The sequence below is a fragment of the Phocoena phocoena genome, chromosome 6, assembly GCF_963924675.1.
Source record: "Phocoena phocoena chromosome 6, mPhoPho1.1, whole genome shotgun sequence".
Taxonomy (NCBI): Eukaryota; Metazoa; Chordata; class Mammalia; order Artiodactyla; family Phocoenidae; genus Phocoena; species Phocoena phocoena.
This window is the reverse complement of record NC_089224.1, coordinates 114,518,931-114,534,502: the sequence shown is the minus strand read 5'-3', so window position 1 is coordinate 114,534,502 and position 15,572 is coordinate 114,518,931. Positions and strand designations below refer to the sequence as shown.

The 15,572-nt window shown below is 63.5% G+C and overlaps 1 protein-coding gene and 2 non-coding genes across 3 annotated transcripts; 2 read left to right on the top strand and 1 right to left on the bottom strand.

The window, feature by feature from the left end:
* Positions 1-1,116: 1,116 nt before the first annotated feature.
* LOC136125223 (small nucleolar RNA SNORA17) lies at positions 1,117-1,247 on the top strand. Its single transcript, XR_010655992.1, has one exon. It is a non-coding gene; the product is annotated as a small nucleolar RNA SNORA17 (small nucleolar RNA).
* A 1,275-nt stretch (positions 1,248-2,522) lies between these two features.
* LOC136125221 (small nucleolar RNA SNORA43) lies at positions 2,523-2,656 on the top strand. The gene has a single exon (XR_010655990.1). It is a non-coding gene; the product is annotated as a small nucleolar RNA SNORA43 (small nucleolar RNA).
* A 3,300-nt stretch (positions 2,657-5,956) lies between these two features.
* DIPK1B (divergent protein kinase domain 1B) lies at positions 5,957-13,753 on the bottom strand. Its single transcript, XM_065879667.1, has 5 exons — positions 13,691-13,753; positions 10,064-10,198; positions 7,447-7,554; positions 7,167-7,343; positions 5,957-6,766 (listed from the first exon to the last, which is right to left on the bottom strand). Exons 1-5 carry the CDS (start codon positions 13,751-13,753, stop codon positions 5,957-5,959), a joined length of 1,293 nt encoding a protein of 430 aa, XP_065735739.1.
* Between the last annotated feature and the right edge of the window lie 1,819 nt (positions 13,754-15,572).

Below are 15,572 nucleotides of genomic sequence, written 5' to 3'. Positions count from 1 at the left end.
GGTGAGCGCAGGAGGCCCGGCCGCGGAGCTCGGCCGAGGTACGGAGGCGCCACATGCTCGGTGCAGCCTGGAGGGTCCGCTAGAGGGCGCTGCGGCTGCGGCGAACTCGGGGAGGGCGCGGGTTGGGCCTCGCGGGCCGCCGTCCGCGCTATAAAAGGCGCGGCGCGCAGTCGCGCGGCCTTTCCGGGCTACGGGGATGGTGGGGTGCCGGCCCCGGGTCCCCGTCCGACCCGGCGCCCGCTGCCGGCCGAACCCCGACCCCCGCGTCTCCATCGTGGGTCGCGATGGTCGAATGTGCGCCCGGGTCCGCGGGATAGGCGGGCGCAGAGATCCCTTGTGTTGGCGGGGGTGGGTGCGGCGAGGTTCCGGCGCCTCCGCGTAGCATCGTGGGGCCGGGGCTGGGGGCGCCGCGGATTGCTATGCTTTCCGCACCTTCCCGGCTCTGAAGCCTCGAGAACACGGCTATAGGCAGCAGTAGTTTAACGGGTGAGTCGGGACATTTCATTCGGAAATTGCCCCCTCCCGCCTTCAGCGCCACTGCTTTCCCTGCTTGCGACCTTGAGGGAGTCACGTTATGCTCCTGGCCATCTGTTGTTTTGTCTTTAAACGGACTGGTTGTCACTGCTTACTGAGCTCTAAGAGTGAGGCGATCTCCGAACTATAGTGGGTGTGAATGCGGTGGCCTCCTTGTGGAAGGGGTGGCCGCATTCATAGCCTGGTCCCTTGATCACCTGCGGTCTGCGCTGCTGTATTGTAACCTGCAATTTCCACACACCCCCAAATTAAACAGGGAGTAAAACACGGAGGGTACCTGGGTTTGGTGTGTAGGCCCTGGAGATCAAATGCAGCAAAATAAAGCCTGGGTGAAGGGCCTTTTTGTGGGCTTGTAAGGTTGTTATAAAGCGTGGATTTCTTTTTTTCTCTAGGGAGTTTGCCTGCTGAGAACTAGGGGCCTGCTGGGGTCTCAGGTGAGTTGACACGTGTGCTGGGACAGGTTTGCGCTGAAGAATAATTTTTGTGCTAGTTGAATGCCTTTTTTGTTACATTCTAAGCACGGGGCCAGGGCATCCATGTGGTCAGGGAATAAAAACTTGAGTTATTTAATCTTCTGTAGGCACTGCCCCTAGAGGCGTTGCAGGTGTGGTTGCTGTACCACATCTGTGTCATTAGGTGGCGGAGAGAAGAGAGGCCTGACTGTGCCCAGCGTCCTGGCCCGTGGACGTCTGGATGATTGATAGTCTGACACTTGACTGTGCTGACTGGGGGTGTGTCTACCGGCAGCCTGAAGCCTGTGATGTAAAAGCACTCTTAATTCCCTCCTAGTTCTTGGCCGGCCCTGGAACACGAGGTTGCCAGGTGTGTGACGGCAGCAGGTAGGAGTGACCCGCTGGTGCAGTGATGAGCAGGAAAGGTGAGTGGGTTTCAGTAAGACTGACTTGCTGAAGGTCTGTCACATTGGACTAAAGGGTGGCCCTAAAATTTTCCTTTCTAGCGTGAGCGCAATAATAACCACCTAACAATCTGAAATAATGAGACTTACATTAGGTGGATCCATGGGTAGTTACTCTCTCTTAAAAGAAATTTTATGATGGGTTGTGCAGCCAGAAACTCTAGAAATAAAGTTGCCAGGTTTAAACGTTACAGAGACAATTCCGAAGGCCGGCTGTGCTACCTTACGTGAGGCTTTTCTAAATTCTAGACGATTCCAAAGGCCGGCTGTGCTGCCTTACGTGACGCTTTTCTGAATTCTAGAGGACTGTTTCCTGTGTTGCTTTGTATAGTGTACTTTGATCCGTTGATCTATCTAGGACCTCACTAGTAGCTCCCTGGGAGAGGGTGCAGAGATTTCTGAGGAGGGTCCTCCTGGCTGCACTACGGTCCCCTGGGTTCATCAGACACCAGCCTATTGCCAGGTGCCAGCATAGGCAGCCCTTTTCAATTTTTGCCTCGGGCTGCCCATTGCGGGTCTGAAAGGTGACGGTGGAAAGGTGAAGGGTTCATGTGTCAGTAGCAGCCTTCACTACTTCTTTTTTATATATAAATTAATTTATTTTTGGCTGCGTTGGGTCTTCGTCGCTGCACATGGGCTTTCTTTAGGTGCGGCGAGCGGGGGCTCCTCTTCACTGGAGCCACGGGCTCTAGGCGCTCGGGCTTCAATAGTTGTGGCGCAGGCTCAGTAGTTGTGGCTCACGGGCTCAGTTGCTCCGCAGCATGTGGGATCTTGCCGGACCAGGCCTCGAACCTGTGTCCCCTGCATCGGCAGGCGGGTTCTTAACCACTGCACCACCGGGGAAGCCCAGCCTCCACTAGTTTTAAATACTGGCAACAGTAATAACGGTAGCCAGCTTTTCCTGCGCTCTGATTCTGGGCCGACCACTTGTTCAGCACAGGAAGGACAGCGGCTGTTGGCCTGTGAACCTAGGCAAGAATGACCAGCCGACACGGTCCAGACCGAGGTGAGAGGCGGTGCTCTTCTGAGCTCCTCCTGGAGGCCTGCTGGGCGGGCGGGACACTGCCCTGCAGATGCCGGGCTTGCCGGCACCACGGGTGTGGCAGCCCTGCTGCACCTGTGACGTTGGGGCGGAGAGGAAGCGGCTATTTCTACGCTCAGTGCTCAGAACAGTGGGCGCTAAGAATGGTTTGTAGCCGGACATCACCAGAAGCTGCAGGAGGGAGCACCTTGTTTCCACGTGCGCTTGCAGTGGGAGCTGTGTGCAGGCCCTTGAAGACTTCGATGTTCTTTTTCTTTATAAAATAAAGCTCGTTGTGAGAATTAAATGAGATATGTGTACAGGCATATGGCAAGCTTTGGGCACAATGGGATTGACCAGGAGAGAGTCCTTACTGGAAATGAATGTTCTGTTGGTCTGACTGGCGAGGAGTTTTTAGGAATCCCTGGGCGAGTTTGACCTGCATCCCTGGCTGAGGGCCGCTGAGCTGGCATCAAGGTCCTGTGGGGCTTCCAGGCCATGTTCAGAGTAGGACCCTAGGTGGGGATGAGGGGGGGGCCCAGAGCCACTGGTCCACGAGCGCTCGTACTCTGAGGACCTTGAGACGAGTCACTCTGGAAGGAAGGCCAGAGGTTCGCTCCTGGCCTTTGTCCTGTTGGTGAGGCAGAAGTCGGGCCCCTTTGTGGAGCCCCTCGACGGGCCGACTGTAACCCTATAAAATGATCCTCCAGACCAGGGGTGTCGTGGTCTCCTTGCAGATGGAGAGTGCAGTTTGCTGTTTGCCGAAATGTTGAAGTTGGAGGGTTGGACAAAAGCTGTAGGTTAGTGGCTCTTCGCCTAGGGGCAGTTTGTCCCCCTCCCAGGGCACGTGGCAACTCGCAGGGCAGGAAAGGGATTGGGTGCTGCTGGCGTCTAGTTGGTGGGGTCCAGGGCTGTGGCTGCATGTCCTGTGGTGCCCAGGACGGCCCCACAGTAAAGCTACAGGGTCCCAAATGCTGGTGGGGCCAAGGCTATAGAAGATAATTTGGGAGGGATTCACGGATTGGATTCTGTTTCTCAGGTCCGTGGGCCCAGCTTGGTCCTCTGCGGCTGGTCAGTGGAACAGACCTGCAGGTGTGGCTCCTGTCACTCTAGGACTGGCTTCAGGACAGGTAAGTTGGGAGCGGGGTGCCTGGCTGGGGGTCTGACAGAACTTTTGGACCCTTTAATACAAGCACATGGTATAAGTTGTGGGTGTGCTTTGAGGAGAGGTGAGCATGTCCCAGTAGCTGACAGTGAAGGCCTCGGTGGGCAGAACTGGCGGTGAGGCAGGACAGTGGCCTGACCTCAGCCACCTCCCCCGTTAGACAGCGTGTTGGCAGCAAATGGCCAGGCCTGTGGCTCAGGGCGGCCCGGCCGGCTGGCTCGGGCCAGAAAGAAGCACTTCCAAGACGGCATGCCCGAGGCTCCTCGCGACGGGACAGCCGGCTTCCGCCGGAGCTGGTGTGACCCAGCCTCAGAGCCAGCCCCGGTGCCCTTGGGAGGGACCGTAGGGTGGGCGGGAGCGGCCTGCACAGCGTGTGTCTGGTTGGTCCTTAATCCCGGTTTTGGAAGTGTGCTATTTTGTTGTGTTCTGTGTTTTGTTTTTTTGAGAATCTTGAACTTTTGGCTGCTACTAAGCAGCTACCAGCGTTTTTGCCCACTTCCTCGTGTCGTGTGCTGTGGCTTGTCAACTGGAGTGGGGTTGGGGTGAGAGTGTAATTGCCGGAAGCAAGCCGACTTGGGCAGAGAGGGTGGCAGGTGGCGGTACATCCGGTAGGTCCACCTTTGAGCCCGGCAGCAGCTGGGTTTCCTGTCCCATCCTACTTGGTAGAACCTCCCTGGCTGAATTCCCCTAGAAACTGGGTGGAACGGTCAGAAGGCGAGGGGAGCAGGGCTTGGCGTGTCTGGCAGGAGAGGCTGAAGAGGCTTGAGCAGCTGTGTCCTTGCGTTCCAGAAGCCGGGTGCTCTGCTGAGGAGGCTCGACTGGGGTCCAGCCCACCCAGCGCTGGGAGGCGTGGCGAGTGGGTCATCTCTGTTTTCTGTCTGCAGATCTGGCCGGAAGAGCCCAGGGCACCGCCCTCAGTTCTCCAGAAGAGTGTGCCGGAGTGGAGCCAGGAGGGGTGTGTGCGACAGCACGGGGGCCACGCACGTCCAGTCTGCTGGCAAGGGCAGTGGGGAGCCGGGGGAAGTCATGGCCTTGCGAATGTCCTCTGATGAAAAGGAACCTGCGGGCTTAATAAAATAACTTGTGTGTGGAACGTCGGTGCGCCGAAAAGCAGTTGTGTGTGCTTTTCCCCCTTGGTGTGGATCAGCGGTGCTGAGGCAGCGGGCGCGACACACACCTGTGAGCGGAGACCTTCTGGAATCCCCAGACTCCAGGGAAACTGAAGGTGACGGCCAGCCTAGTGAAGAGGACAGGACGCGGGGGCGGGGGTGGCAGCCCAGCAGGCGCCCCTCGTCTCGGGGCCCTAATCCTGGCTCCAGCCCGCTGGTCAGGGGAGCGGCACGGTCTCCTGGGTGAGCAGAGCCCACAGTCCTGAGCCGTTCTTCGCTGTGTTGGGTCATCTCCCCCCATCCAGGGGGGGAAATCTAGATGAGGTTTAAGAACTAGTGATTTAAGAATGTGGATCTCATAGTTGGAACACGTGTCTTCAGCACAAGGTGTTAAAGTGAACGGAAGGATTCAACCCCTTTTCAAGGAGGGTGTCTCCATGTGGGCAGGACTAGAGAATGAATGGGTCTTGAATAAACTGTCTTGACTTGCGCTTCTCTGTCTTACCAGCTGAGGACGCAGCAGGAGTTGAGGGTGTGAGAGGGTCAGGCTCCTGGGCTCACAGCTTCCTGTTTCCGGGGGAGGAGGGAACAGGGGTCCCTTGGCCTCTTCCCGGACAGTGGGTGTTACACCTAGCGGCTCTTTGGCTCCAGTGGAGAAGCCTTCGTAGGCTGGGCCGCACTGCTCTGGGCAGCACAGGGAGAAGTTAGTGTAGAAGCTCCTTACGAGGGGAAAACTGGAGAAAAAACTTCCGTCAGCCCACCCTCCCATCCCCATCGGAACCACACCGGATCCGGGTTGGGGGCTCAGCTTGCAGCGCCCTTGCCCTTGGCTCCAGTCGTAACCCCAGCCAACCAACAGCCAGGATGTGGCTGCCCTCCAGCAGACCGTCCAGGCTGGCGTCTGGAGTGGGCCGAGGGGACTCGGGTGCTCACGGAAAATCTATTTATTTACACGCATGTTCTCCAAAGTAACAAAACCTTGGTCTAGGCAGGTCCCCTGGCCAGCCCTTGGTGCTCGGGCTCTAGGTCCTTCCCTCTCCTCCCAGCCTCTCCCGCTCCGCCTGCACAGTCGCGTCTGGGAGCCTAGAAACCCGTGGGGGTGGCGGGTGTAGGGGCAGGAGCCCCACGGCCGCCTGAGCTCTGAGACCCGTAGGGTCGACACGAGCAGCCCCGTCCTTTGGGGGGGGGGCCGAGGGCAGGCGTGGCCGGCCTCAGGTGTACTTGGTGTTGGAGATCTCCTTCCAGAGCAGGGTCTTGAGGTGGCTGAGCACCAGCGCGTGGTGCGCCTCCGCCCGGCCGGCCAGCCCGCTCAGCGTGGTGCACCTACGCAGCTGCTTGCCCAGCGCGGCGCGCAGGCCGGCGGGGGCGCCGGGCAGCAGGTAGTCCTGCAGCAGCTCGCACACCTTGGCCAGGTTGGGCTGCACCAGGTCGCCCTTGCACTGCCGCAGGAGCGTGTCGCAGGGCGCCCTGCAGTCGCGCCCGTAGGTGCAGTCCGAGCTGTGCTCGCAGCGGCGGCCCCGCAGGAAGCGGCGCACGGCGGCCTCGGGCGCCACCTGCTCCAGGTCAGCCATCCTGAAGTCGTACTTGGCTGTGTAGCCCACGTTGGCCAGCGTGGTCTCGCACATGTAGAAGGTCCCGTAGGCGCCATGGAACAGCTCCTCCACGAACTCCAGCAGGCCGATGGCAATCTTGGCGCGCCAGGGCCACGCGGGCCCCAGCCACCGCTGCAGGGCCCCGTGCAGGGCGGCTGGCAGCAGCGGGCGCAGCAGGGGCGGGAGCACGGCCCCGGGCCAGGAGCTGTGCGGGACCCCCTCGGTGAGGTATAGGTCCCCGCAGTAGCCCAGCAGCCGGGAGGCGTGCTCCTTCGGCAGGGACAGCAGCAGCAAGAACTCGTTCCGTTGCAACAGGGCCCACACTGACTTGGCCTCGGCCAGGGACACCCTGTGGTCCTTGTTGAAGTCGGCCATGAGCAGGACCTGTCCGGCCAGCGCAGGCAGGGAGGGCAGGTCTCCCAGGTTTGCCTGCGGTTTGGGGGCAGGAGAGAGGAGGCCAGGGCGTCGGCCAGCCGGCCAGCAGTCTGCGCTCCGGACCCCGCACATCCGCCAGGCAGGGGGAGCCCCGCCTCCAGCCGACAGGATGGAGGGGACAGCCAGGGACCTGCAAGGCCCCCTTGCCACCCCTGGAAGCCCAGCTGCGGAGCCTGGGGCCCCCTCACTGCTCATCTGCCCCTCCCGCTCTCCCCGAAGATGCCCCTGGGGCGGGGCCTCAAGCCCCCGGCTGCTCCCTGAGGGCGGGTCTGCTTGGAGCTGGGGGGCTAGCCAGGCACCTGGCTGGCCCGTGTGGCCTCCACCCAGCCCGCCTCCTGCCCTGTCACACGTCCCTGGGCATGAACTTGACTGGCCCCCAGGAGGGCCAACTGACCTTGAGAAAGCTGAGGGTCATCTCCTGGAACTCCTTAATCGAGGTGCCGCGGGTGGGCTTGTCAAAGAGGACCAGCTCCCGCCGGGGGGCCGCGTCTGCCCCCGCCTTCGAGTCCAGGCTCTCCTCAATGCCACACTTGATGGTCACCTCCTTGCCCTGCCAGAGCCCGCTGTACACCTGCACGGGACCACAGGGACCCTCCGTGCAGATGTCCTCCTCTGGCTGCACCGAGGGCGTCTGAGCCCCGGGGCTGACCCTGGCCCGACCCTGCTGGGCTTACCTGCTGGCCCGGGACAGAGGAGAGGCAGGTCCTCCACTCCACCTGGCGCAGGTGGCACAGGTCCTGGCAGATGGAGCCTGAGATGATGCCCTTGCGGTACTGGTCACACTGCGGAGAGGAAGATGCAGGAAGTGGCCTGGGGAGGCGGGGGCTTGTCCTGGCCGCCCGCCGGCCCCTTCTTTAGCCAGATGCACAGGGAGAAGCTTTCTGCAGTGATTAGGTCAGGCTCTGGAGTAGCTGCCGCCCCCACTGGCCCCTTCTCGGCTCTAGACGAGGCCTTGCAGCCCCCTGAGTCCTGGGGGTCTGGGCTGACCTGAGCACGTGAGGCCGGAGGGGATGGAGTCAGGCCCGTCCCTGCGGGGGGTGGGGGGGGGTCGTGGCGTCTGGAGCGAGTGGGGGGGTGAATTCCCGGATGCTCATCACCGTAGCCATGGTGCCCAGGCCCTTGGTGGAGAGGGCCTGGAGGAAGGAGAGGGAAGGGAGGTGCAGAGAGAGTGCTGAGGGGCGGGAGGCGCCAGAGGCCCTGGACTCACCTATGGGGACCAGGGAGGCCACGACAGCCCTTCATCCAGAGGAAAACGAAGAGACCACACACTGTCATTCTGCCACCTTGGAGGGAGGCCCTCCACCACGGGGGTCTGTTCTGACCCGCGAAAAGCCCCAGGGCCACAGGGCCCTTGTGGGGGGGCCTGCCAGGGAGCCTGGGCGGCAGGGCTGGGCCAGGGCGGGGGAAGGGACCTGTCAGCCACACCGCCCACCAGTGTGGGGAGGGGCTTCCACGGAAGCTGAGGTGGGCAGTGTGTCCATCAGCCCCAGGGCTCCGGCGACGCATCAGACATCTCCCCTCCCAGCCTGTTTACTGTGTGCAGACTGGGCGGTGGTGGGGACCCGGCCGAGCACCCAGAGGCCCATGGGCACCAGGTCCGCGGCCCCTGGTCCTGCCTTCCCCACACACACACTGGGTGGCCTTGGACAAGCTGTGGAATATCTTGGAGACGGCTGTTACCCCCATGAGGCGGGCAGGTCTCCCCTGGAAAGGAGAGGGTGTCCCCATGGCCCCAGGGGCAGGCCTCAGGAGAGCTGGGCCCAGCAGCCAGGGCACTCTGGGAAAACGGAAGCTGCAGTCCCTCTGGCTGGGAGGGGCGGGCTCCTCCTCTGCTCCCCCAGGGCCCCTCAGTCCTCTGCATGTTGGGGCGCCGCTGGGGGCACACAGGAGGTCCTCAGAAAACACCCGCCAGCCCTGAGCAGTCTGCTCCCTGCATGCCACTGGCCAGACCCCATCGCGTGCCACCTTCCAGGTCTTGCTGCCCGCAAAGGCCCCTCCACCCACTGCCAGCACCAGGCGGCCCCGGGCTCATCCCAGCCCTCCCGCCCCGCTCCCTGGCCAGAGGGGTCCCCAGAGCAGGGCCTTTTCCCGCCCGCACCCAGAGGCCGGGCTCCATCCCCACACACGCCTGCCCCTGGGTCTCCCCAGCTCCCCCCCCCCCCCCCCCCGCCCCCGACTGTGAAGGCAGAGCCATGTGTCCGGCACCCAGCTCGGGCCAGGCCCCTGGAGGCCCCCAGTGGGCCTTTCTGGAAGAAATGAGCTTGCCTGAGAATGGCCGGGAGGCCCGAGGCCTTCTCCTCTGAGCTGGGACTGCGCCCTCGGTGCCGGTTGGCAGCCCCGCCCCCAGGAGGCCTGAGCCAACCATCAACGGCCCCGTACAAGTCCCTACGGGCTCTCCCACTCTGGAGCCCCGTGCCCGCTCCCACCGCCACCTCTGGGCTTTCCCAAGTGTGGCCCCCCTGGGACCTTGCCCAGAACAGGCCTGCTGAGCCCTTCCGGGGCGCCACACAGCCCCCCAGGAGGAGTGCTCTCATCCTGCAGAGGAGGAGAAACTCCAGGCCCCTGGCTGCTGTGAGGCAAGGCTCCCCCTTCGAGACCCCAGGAGCTCTGCTGGGGCAGGGCAGGTCTGTCCCCAAGTGGCATGGAGGCCTCAGAACCCTGGTCGGCTCACCAAGGGCTCCAACCTGCCCAGGGAGGCCGGGCCGGGCGGCCGGGGGTGGCGGGGGGCATGAGAGTCTGAGGTTTGCCAGGGCCCCTTCGGCCGGCCTCACCCCGTCCTCCAGCCAGTCACTGCATCCGCAGGGGCAGTAAGCCACCCTGTGTGCACGCTCGTGGGTGCACAAGCGCTGGCGTGGACAAGCACACGCGGGCTCACGCGCCCTCCCATGCACGGGCACGGCCTTGCCGTAGACGCCACGGTGGCGACTGAGCGCTGTCTCCCGTCTGAGGCCCCGAAGACCATGCCCCGCAGCCTCCTTTGCTGGACTCCTGGCTCCAGGAGGGGCCCTCAAGGCCACCAGTGCCTGCCTGTCCCCGTCTGGGCTAATATGTCTCCCTCATGGACACCTCTACATCTGGCTCTGTCCATCTGCCCGTCCCCAGCCGCCCGCATCTGCGCAGCCTGCCCTTGGCCTCCGCATTCCTCTCTGGCCTCCCCCGTGGCCCGCCAGGGGCAGCTCTGCAGTCGGCACGGTCAGATGTGTCTTAAAACCCGCTGAGCCACGTCTCTAAGCTGCCACGGCAGGAGTGCTGGCCCAGGAGCCCACAGGCCTGGCCCGAGGTGACACTTACGATGACCACCTGGCAGATATGCCCGCGGCAGAGCTCAGCGTAGGACGAGTAGTGAACGTAGGCCAGCCAGCTGCCCGCGAAGATGCCCAGCCAGACCAGGAAGACGTACTTGACCCTGAGGCCCGGGAGCCGGCCCTGCGGGGGAGGGGGCCATGAGGGAGCGCCGCATTTGGGGTGCTGACCCCACATCCTGGACCCCAGCCTTCCAGAGGGGTGCCCCTCCCTCCGGGGGCCAGCACCTGCCCAGCCCAACGTCTCCCTCCCCCTCCACCTACTCACTGCGGGTGGGGCCGGGGCCTGGTGTCTCCCAGACCTTTAAATCTCACGGGCAGGTAAAAATAAATTCCAAAATGAGGGAGATATGGGGTAGACGCTCATTATTTTGCTGAATAAAGAGATTTCGAACAATTTTCCCTCCTGTCCTGCCTGCATTTCATAGTGACGTGTAACCTCTGCACAAGGTCAGGCTGGAAGAGCACCCACACCCCCGCGCACTGTCCCCCTGGGTGGTGGAGATTTCGGGCTGGACCCGGGCCAGCAGGGGCCGCGGGGTTGGAGGCACGGTCGCCCTGTGAGCCTTTAAGAGACACGGCCTCACCCACCCACGATCACAGAAGCCAAAGGGTGGATACAGCCCACTTGTCCATTGACAGATGAGTAGATAAACCAAATGTGGTCCGTCCACACGACGGAATATTATACAGCCATGAAAAGGCAGAGAAATCCCGACCCAGGCTACAGCAGTCCCTGCCCTGGCCCCCGTGGGTCCTGTCACCCATGGGCCAGTGAGCCCCTAGGACGGGAGGACATCACGTCCAGTGAAATGAGCCAGACACGAGGCAGATCCTGTGATTCCACCCATGCGAGGGCCTCGAGTCAGATCCACAGAGACAGGAAGGGCTGGGGGCCAGGGGCTGGGGAGGACGGGGAGTGAGTGTCTAAAGGGGATGGAGTTTGTCTGGGAAGATGATGAGACGGGTTCTAGAGACGACGGATGGTGAGGGCCGCACAGCAATATCAATGTGCTTAGTGCCCCCGAACCGTGCGCTTGAGAAGGGTTAAGATGCTCAATTTATGTGATGTATAATTTACCACGATAAAGAACAGATAACCAAGACATGCAGCCGCTGGCCCTGCTGCCACAGGCTCTGTCCCGGAAGGCTGGGCTGGGCCGGGAACTGCTTCTATGGAGGGCTCAGCCCCTCTGCCACGTTTCGCCAGCTGACGGGTAGAATCACAGGGTGGGAGAGCCCCAGAGCCCTGCAGGAGCTGGGGGCACTGTCTCCCATCCAGCCCCCAAGCCGGGATTGCAGGGGCATCAACTTCCTTCCCTACCCCCACCCTGGTAAATCACAGGCCTCACTGGCTGCTGTCCAGGGGCGGCCAGCTGATGGGATGGGGTTACCATGTGCTGACCCATGCAAGAGCTCAGACACCTTGACCAGGCAGCTGAGCCCCAGAGAACAGGGCCCGGGCCCAGGGCCCAGGAGGGCAGGAGGGCCTGGGGCTTCAGGCCAGCCTGCCCTAGAGGGGAACCACTGCCAGCACTGGCCACGCACCCTACCACCCGCCGGCCAAGGAGCGGCTCCAGTCCTGGTTAGTCCTGGGTCCTAGTCACCTGGGGGCTGGGGCCGAGAAATGGGGCCAACGGGTCCCCACTGAGGACAGGGCAGGGCCCTGCAGGCCCAGCCCAGGCATCTGTGCTCATTTTTACGGTTCTTCCAGGAGAGGCGGGGTCCTCACCTCCCGCTTCCCTAGCACCGACTCACACGGAGGTGCCGCAGCAGGAGGGCCTCTGAGAGCTCCAGGGGCAGGCTGGGAGCCTCAGAGGCCTGGGGTGGCCCTGGGGCCGAGTGAGCGGGTTGGGTCTCAGGCCCACCAGTCCCTGCCACTGCATCTGTTTCCGCCAGTTTTGTTCAAAGGGAAAAACAGGAAAGCACAGGGACAGTGGGTGGGGGGCCGGGGAGCTGGGGGTTTTTTCTGGCAGGATGAGGTCAGAGGACTTCCAGCCGCTGGTGACCCACGCCCCGAGGTGGAGGTGGGCAGGGCCTCTGGGGGGCCAGCGCTGGGAGTCCTGGGGGGATGGCCAGGACGAGGGCAGGCTGTAGCCTGCACTGGACCCAGGGGCTGCCCTGGGCCAGACCCAGGCTTCCCAGACTGACTGCAGGGCCCACCCTGGACACTGCCCAGTGTCCCGCCAGACGCCCTCCAGCTCGGGCCTTCAGGTGGCGGCCCAGCTCCCAGGACACCGTCCGCACTTGGCTAGCTGTGACCGACCCCCGGGCCCTTATCTTAGGTGGGCACCTCCTCCAGAAGTAGTCCCTGCCCTGGCTCTTGTGGGTCCTGTCACCCAGGGGCGAGTGAGCCCCTAGGACAGGGAGTGCGCTGCTCCTCAGTGGGTCCTGTGCAGCTGCTCCCCCACCGCGGCCTGCCCGGCTCCTCGTGGAGCCGCCTGGGGGGGTCACTCGGGGGACAGTAACAGCACAGTGAACGGCAGCCTTGGGGCCAGTGACCCACATGCGCCACGACCTCCAACCCTCACTACCAACCCACGAGTGTGCTTCACAGGCAGGGAAACTGAGGCTCAGGGTGTGTCCTGACATTAACGGGGGTCCTGGGCTCAAACCACTGGGAACCCACCAGAACCCCTCTCCTGTCCATGCCCATCTGCCGTTCCCGGGCTGAGCTCGGAGGCCGGACACCCAGGGTCCGGGACCCGCGACTCTGGCCTCCCCTGCGGCAGCTCCGTCAAGGCCTTTCCCGCAGGACGGGGGCTGCTGCACCCCCTGCCTCCCAGCATGGGGGTGGACACAGACCCTCAGCTCCCACCTTGCCCAGCGCTGGGTGGGGACCACCACGAACCCAAGGCCCCAGGCGGGCAGGAAGGGCTTCTGGCACAGACAAGCACCGGTTACCCGGCTCCCACCCTTCTCCACAGCGGGGAACACGGTGGCCTGGGCTCTGATGCCCAGGGGCTGGGGTCCTGGAGGGCACTGAGGTCGTAGGTGTGGCCTGGATGATTTGAGACTCTGATGTGGGCCTGGCTCAGATCACCCAAAGCAGAGGTGACAGGGCTCCTGACAGCTGGCACCCGAGGCAGCCTGGGCCTCCCCTGCAGATGGCAGGGTCCTGAGAGGGACAGTGATTCGTCCAAGGTCACTGCGGGGTCAGGGCACACTCCTAATCTCGGGCTGGCTGGGGGATGGCCCGGGGGGAGGGTAGTCCTTAGGGTGGTTCTATGGGTCCCAAGTTTTCCATCACAGAAAAACAAACCTGGTCTTTTAAGTAGAGGGAAGCGGAGCGGACTTGGTGTGGCTTCTGGGCCTGCGGGAGCAGGTCCAGCCCGCGGCGGGGTGGGGCCTCCTTCAGCCCCAGAGTCAGGGGTGCCACCCTGCAACATCCGCGGGGCCCTGCCGCTCCGCTCACCGCATGGACAACCCTCACCCCAGTCCCCAGTCCCCTCCCTGCCCCCAGCCTCCCCGGGGGCCACGCACCGCAGCGCTCATCGGCCTTGAGTCCCGAACCCGCCCCGGGCCCCAGGCTGGACGCCGCGCGCCCCCGCCGAGGCCCGGGCCCCACAGCGGGCGGGGCGGGGGCGGGAGCCGGCCGGGGCGGGGGCGCGCCTACCTGCAGGCCCTTGGAGAAGGGGCAGAAGAGCACCAGGTGCGCCAGGCGCCGCAGCCGCCGCATGGTGGGCGCGGGCCGTGCACCGGCCCGGCTCGGCTCGGTTCGGCTCGGCCTCAGCCCCGCGGGCCGGCCCGCAACGGCCGCCGCGCCTCCTCCCCGCCCCGCGTCCGCGCCGGAGCGCTCGCCTCTGACGGCCGGGCGGGCGCGCGCGGAGGGGAGGCGCGGGGAGGGGGCGCGGCGGGGACGCGCGCGGGGTGGGGGCAGGGAGCAGAAGGCGGGAGAGGGCGCGTGGCCGCGAGGGTGGCGGTGCGGGGGCGCGCGGCGGGGAGGAGGAGGGAGGGAGGGAGGGAGGGGGAGGAGGGGGGAGGAGGGGGAGGAGGGGGGAGGAGGGGGAGGAGGGGGGAGGAGGGGGAGGAGGGGGAGGAGGGGGAGGAGGGGGGAGGAAGGGGAGGAGGGGGGAGGAGGGGGGAGGAGGGGGAGGAGGGGGAGGAGGGGGAGGAGGGGGGAGGAGGGGGAGGAGGGAGGGAGGGGGGGCAGGGGGCGCGGCGGCGGGCCGCGGTGCTGGTGGGCGGTGACTAAGGCCCCGCCTCCACCCCACCGCCCCCTCCCCGCGCCCCGCCCTGGAGAGAAAGGGGAGGGCGCCGAGGCCCCGCCCGCCCGCGCCCCCAGCCCGCACCCTTGAGCGGCGGGGTTGTCACAGGCGGGGCCGTCGTCTCGGGAGGGGACTGTCACGGGCGGGGCTGTCGCGCGGGCCCCTGCAGAGAAAAGACGGGTGGTGGAGCCGGGCGGCCTGAGGAGGTCCCACGGGGCAGGGTCGGTCGCGCGGAGCGCGGGAGGGGCGGTGAGCCCAGGGACCGGGGCGTGTCGCGGCTAGGTCCCTAGTGGGGTCCCGCGCCAACCACCCGGCCTGGAAGGGCCGTGGACACTGCGGCAGCGTTTGCCTCTTTCTCCCACTGTTTAAAGAAATACAGGCAAATGCGCCCTTTCACTGTGCATCTCTGCCGGTGTTTACACAGACATCCCCGTGGGCACCACCGCTTTCAGGCTACAGAACAGTTCCACCCCCGACGGACCCCGGGGCCCCTCTTCCTTCCAGCCCTCCCGTGGCCCAGCCCTGGGGAGCTCGGGCTCTTCCCCTGCACGTCACATAAATGGAATAAAGCAGCCACAGCCTTCAGGTCTGGCCTCTGTCATTAGGCAGAGGGTCCTGGAAATTCAGCACCCCCTCTTTGCCAGGGGGACTCCCGGCACCAGGCACCGGCTTGATGAGCCAATCACCACCTGAAGGCCCTCGGAGTTGGTTCCGGCTTTGGGAGAGCAAGAGCAGAGCTGCCATCAAGTCTGCATTCGAGGTTCTGTGTGAAGGAAATCCATTTTCCCTGGGGTGATACAGAGCAGGGACGCTGAGCGGTGCGGTCAGGGTAGGTTTAACTTCCTCCAGAGTTGCCAGGACGCTTTCGGGCTGCGCGTTTACATCCCACTGCAGGGCGTGGGAGTTCTGGTTGCACCACATCCTCAGTAGCGCTTGGTATTGTCCGTTTTTAAATTCTGCCCATGCGGGACTTCCCTGGTGGTCCTGTGGTTAAGACTTCGCCTTCCAATGTAGGGGGTGCGGGTTTGATCCCTGGTGGGGGAGATAAGATCCCACATGCCTCGCAGTCAAAAAACCAAAGCATAAAACAGAAGCAATATTGTAACAAGTTCAATAAAGACTTTAAAAACGGTCACGTCAAAAAAAGAAAAATTCTGGTCATTCTACTGAGTGTGCAATGGTGTGTCTTTGTGGTGGTTATTTGCATTTCCTTAACAACTAATGATGTTGAATATTTTTTATGTACTTAGTTGCAACCTGTATATAATCTTTGGCAAAGAGTCTATTCAA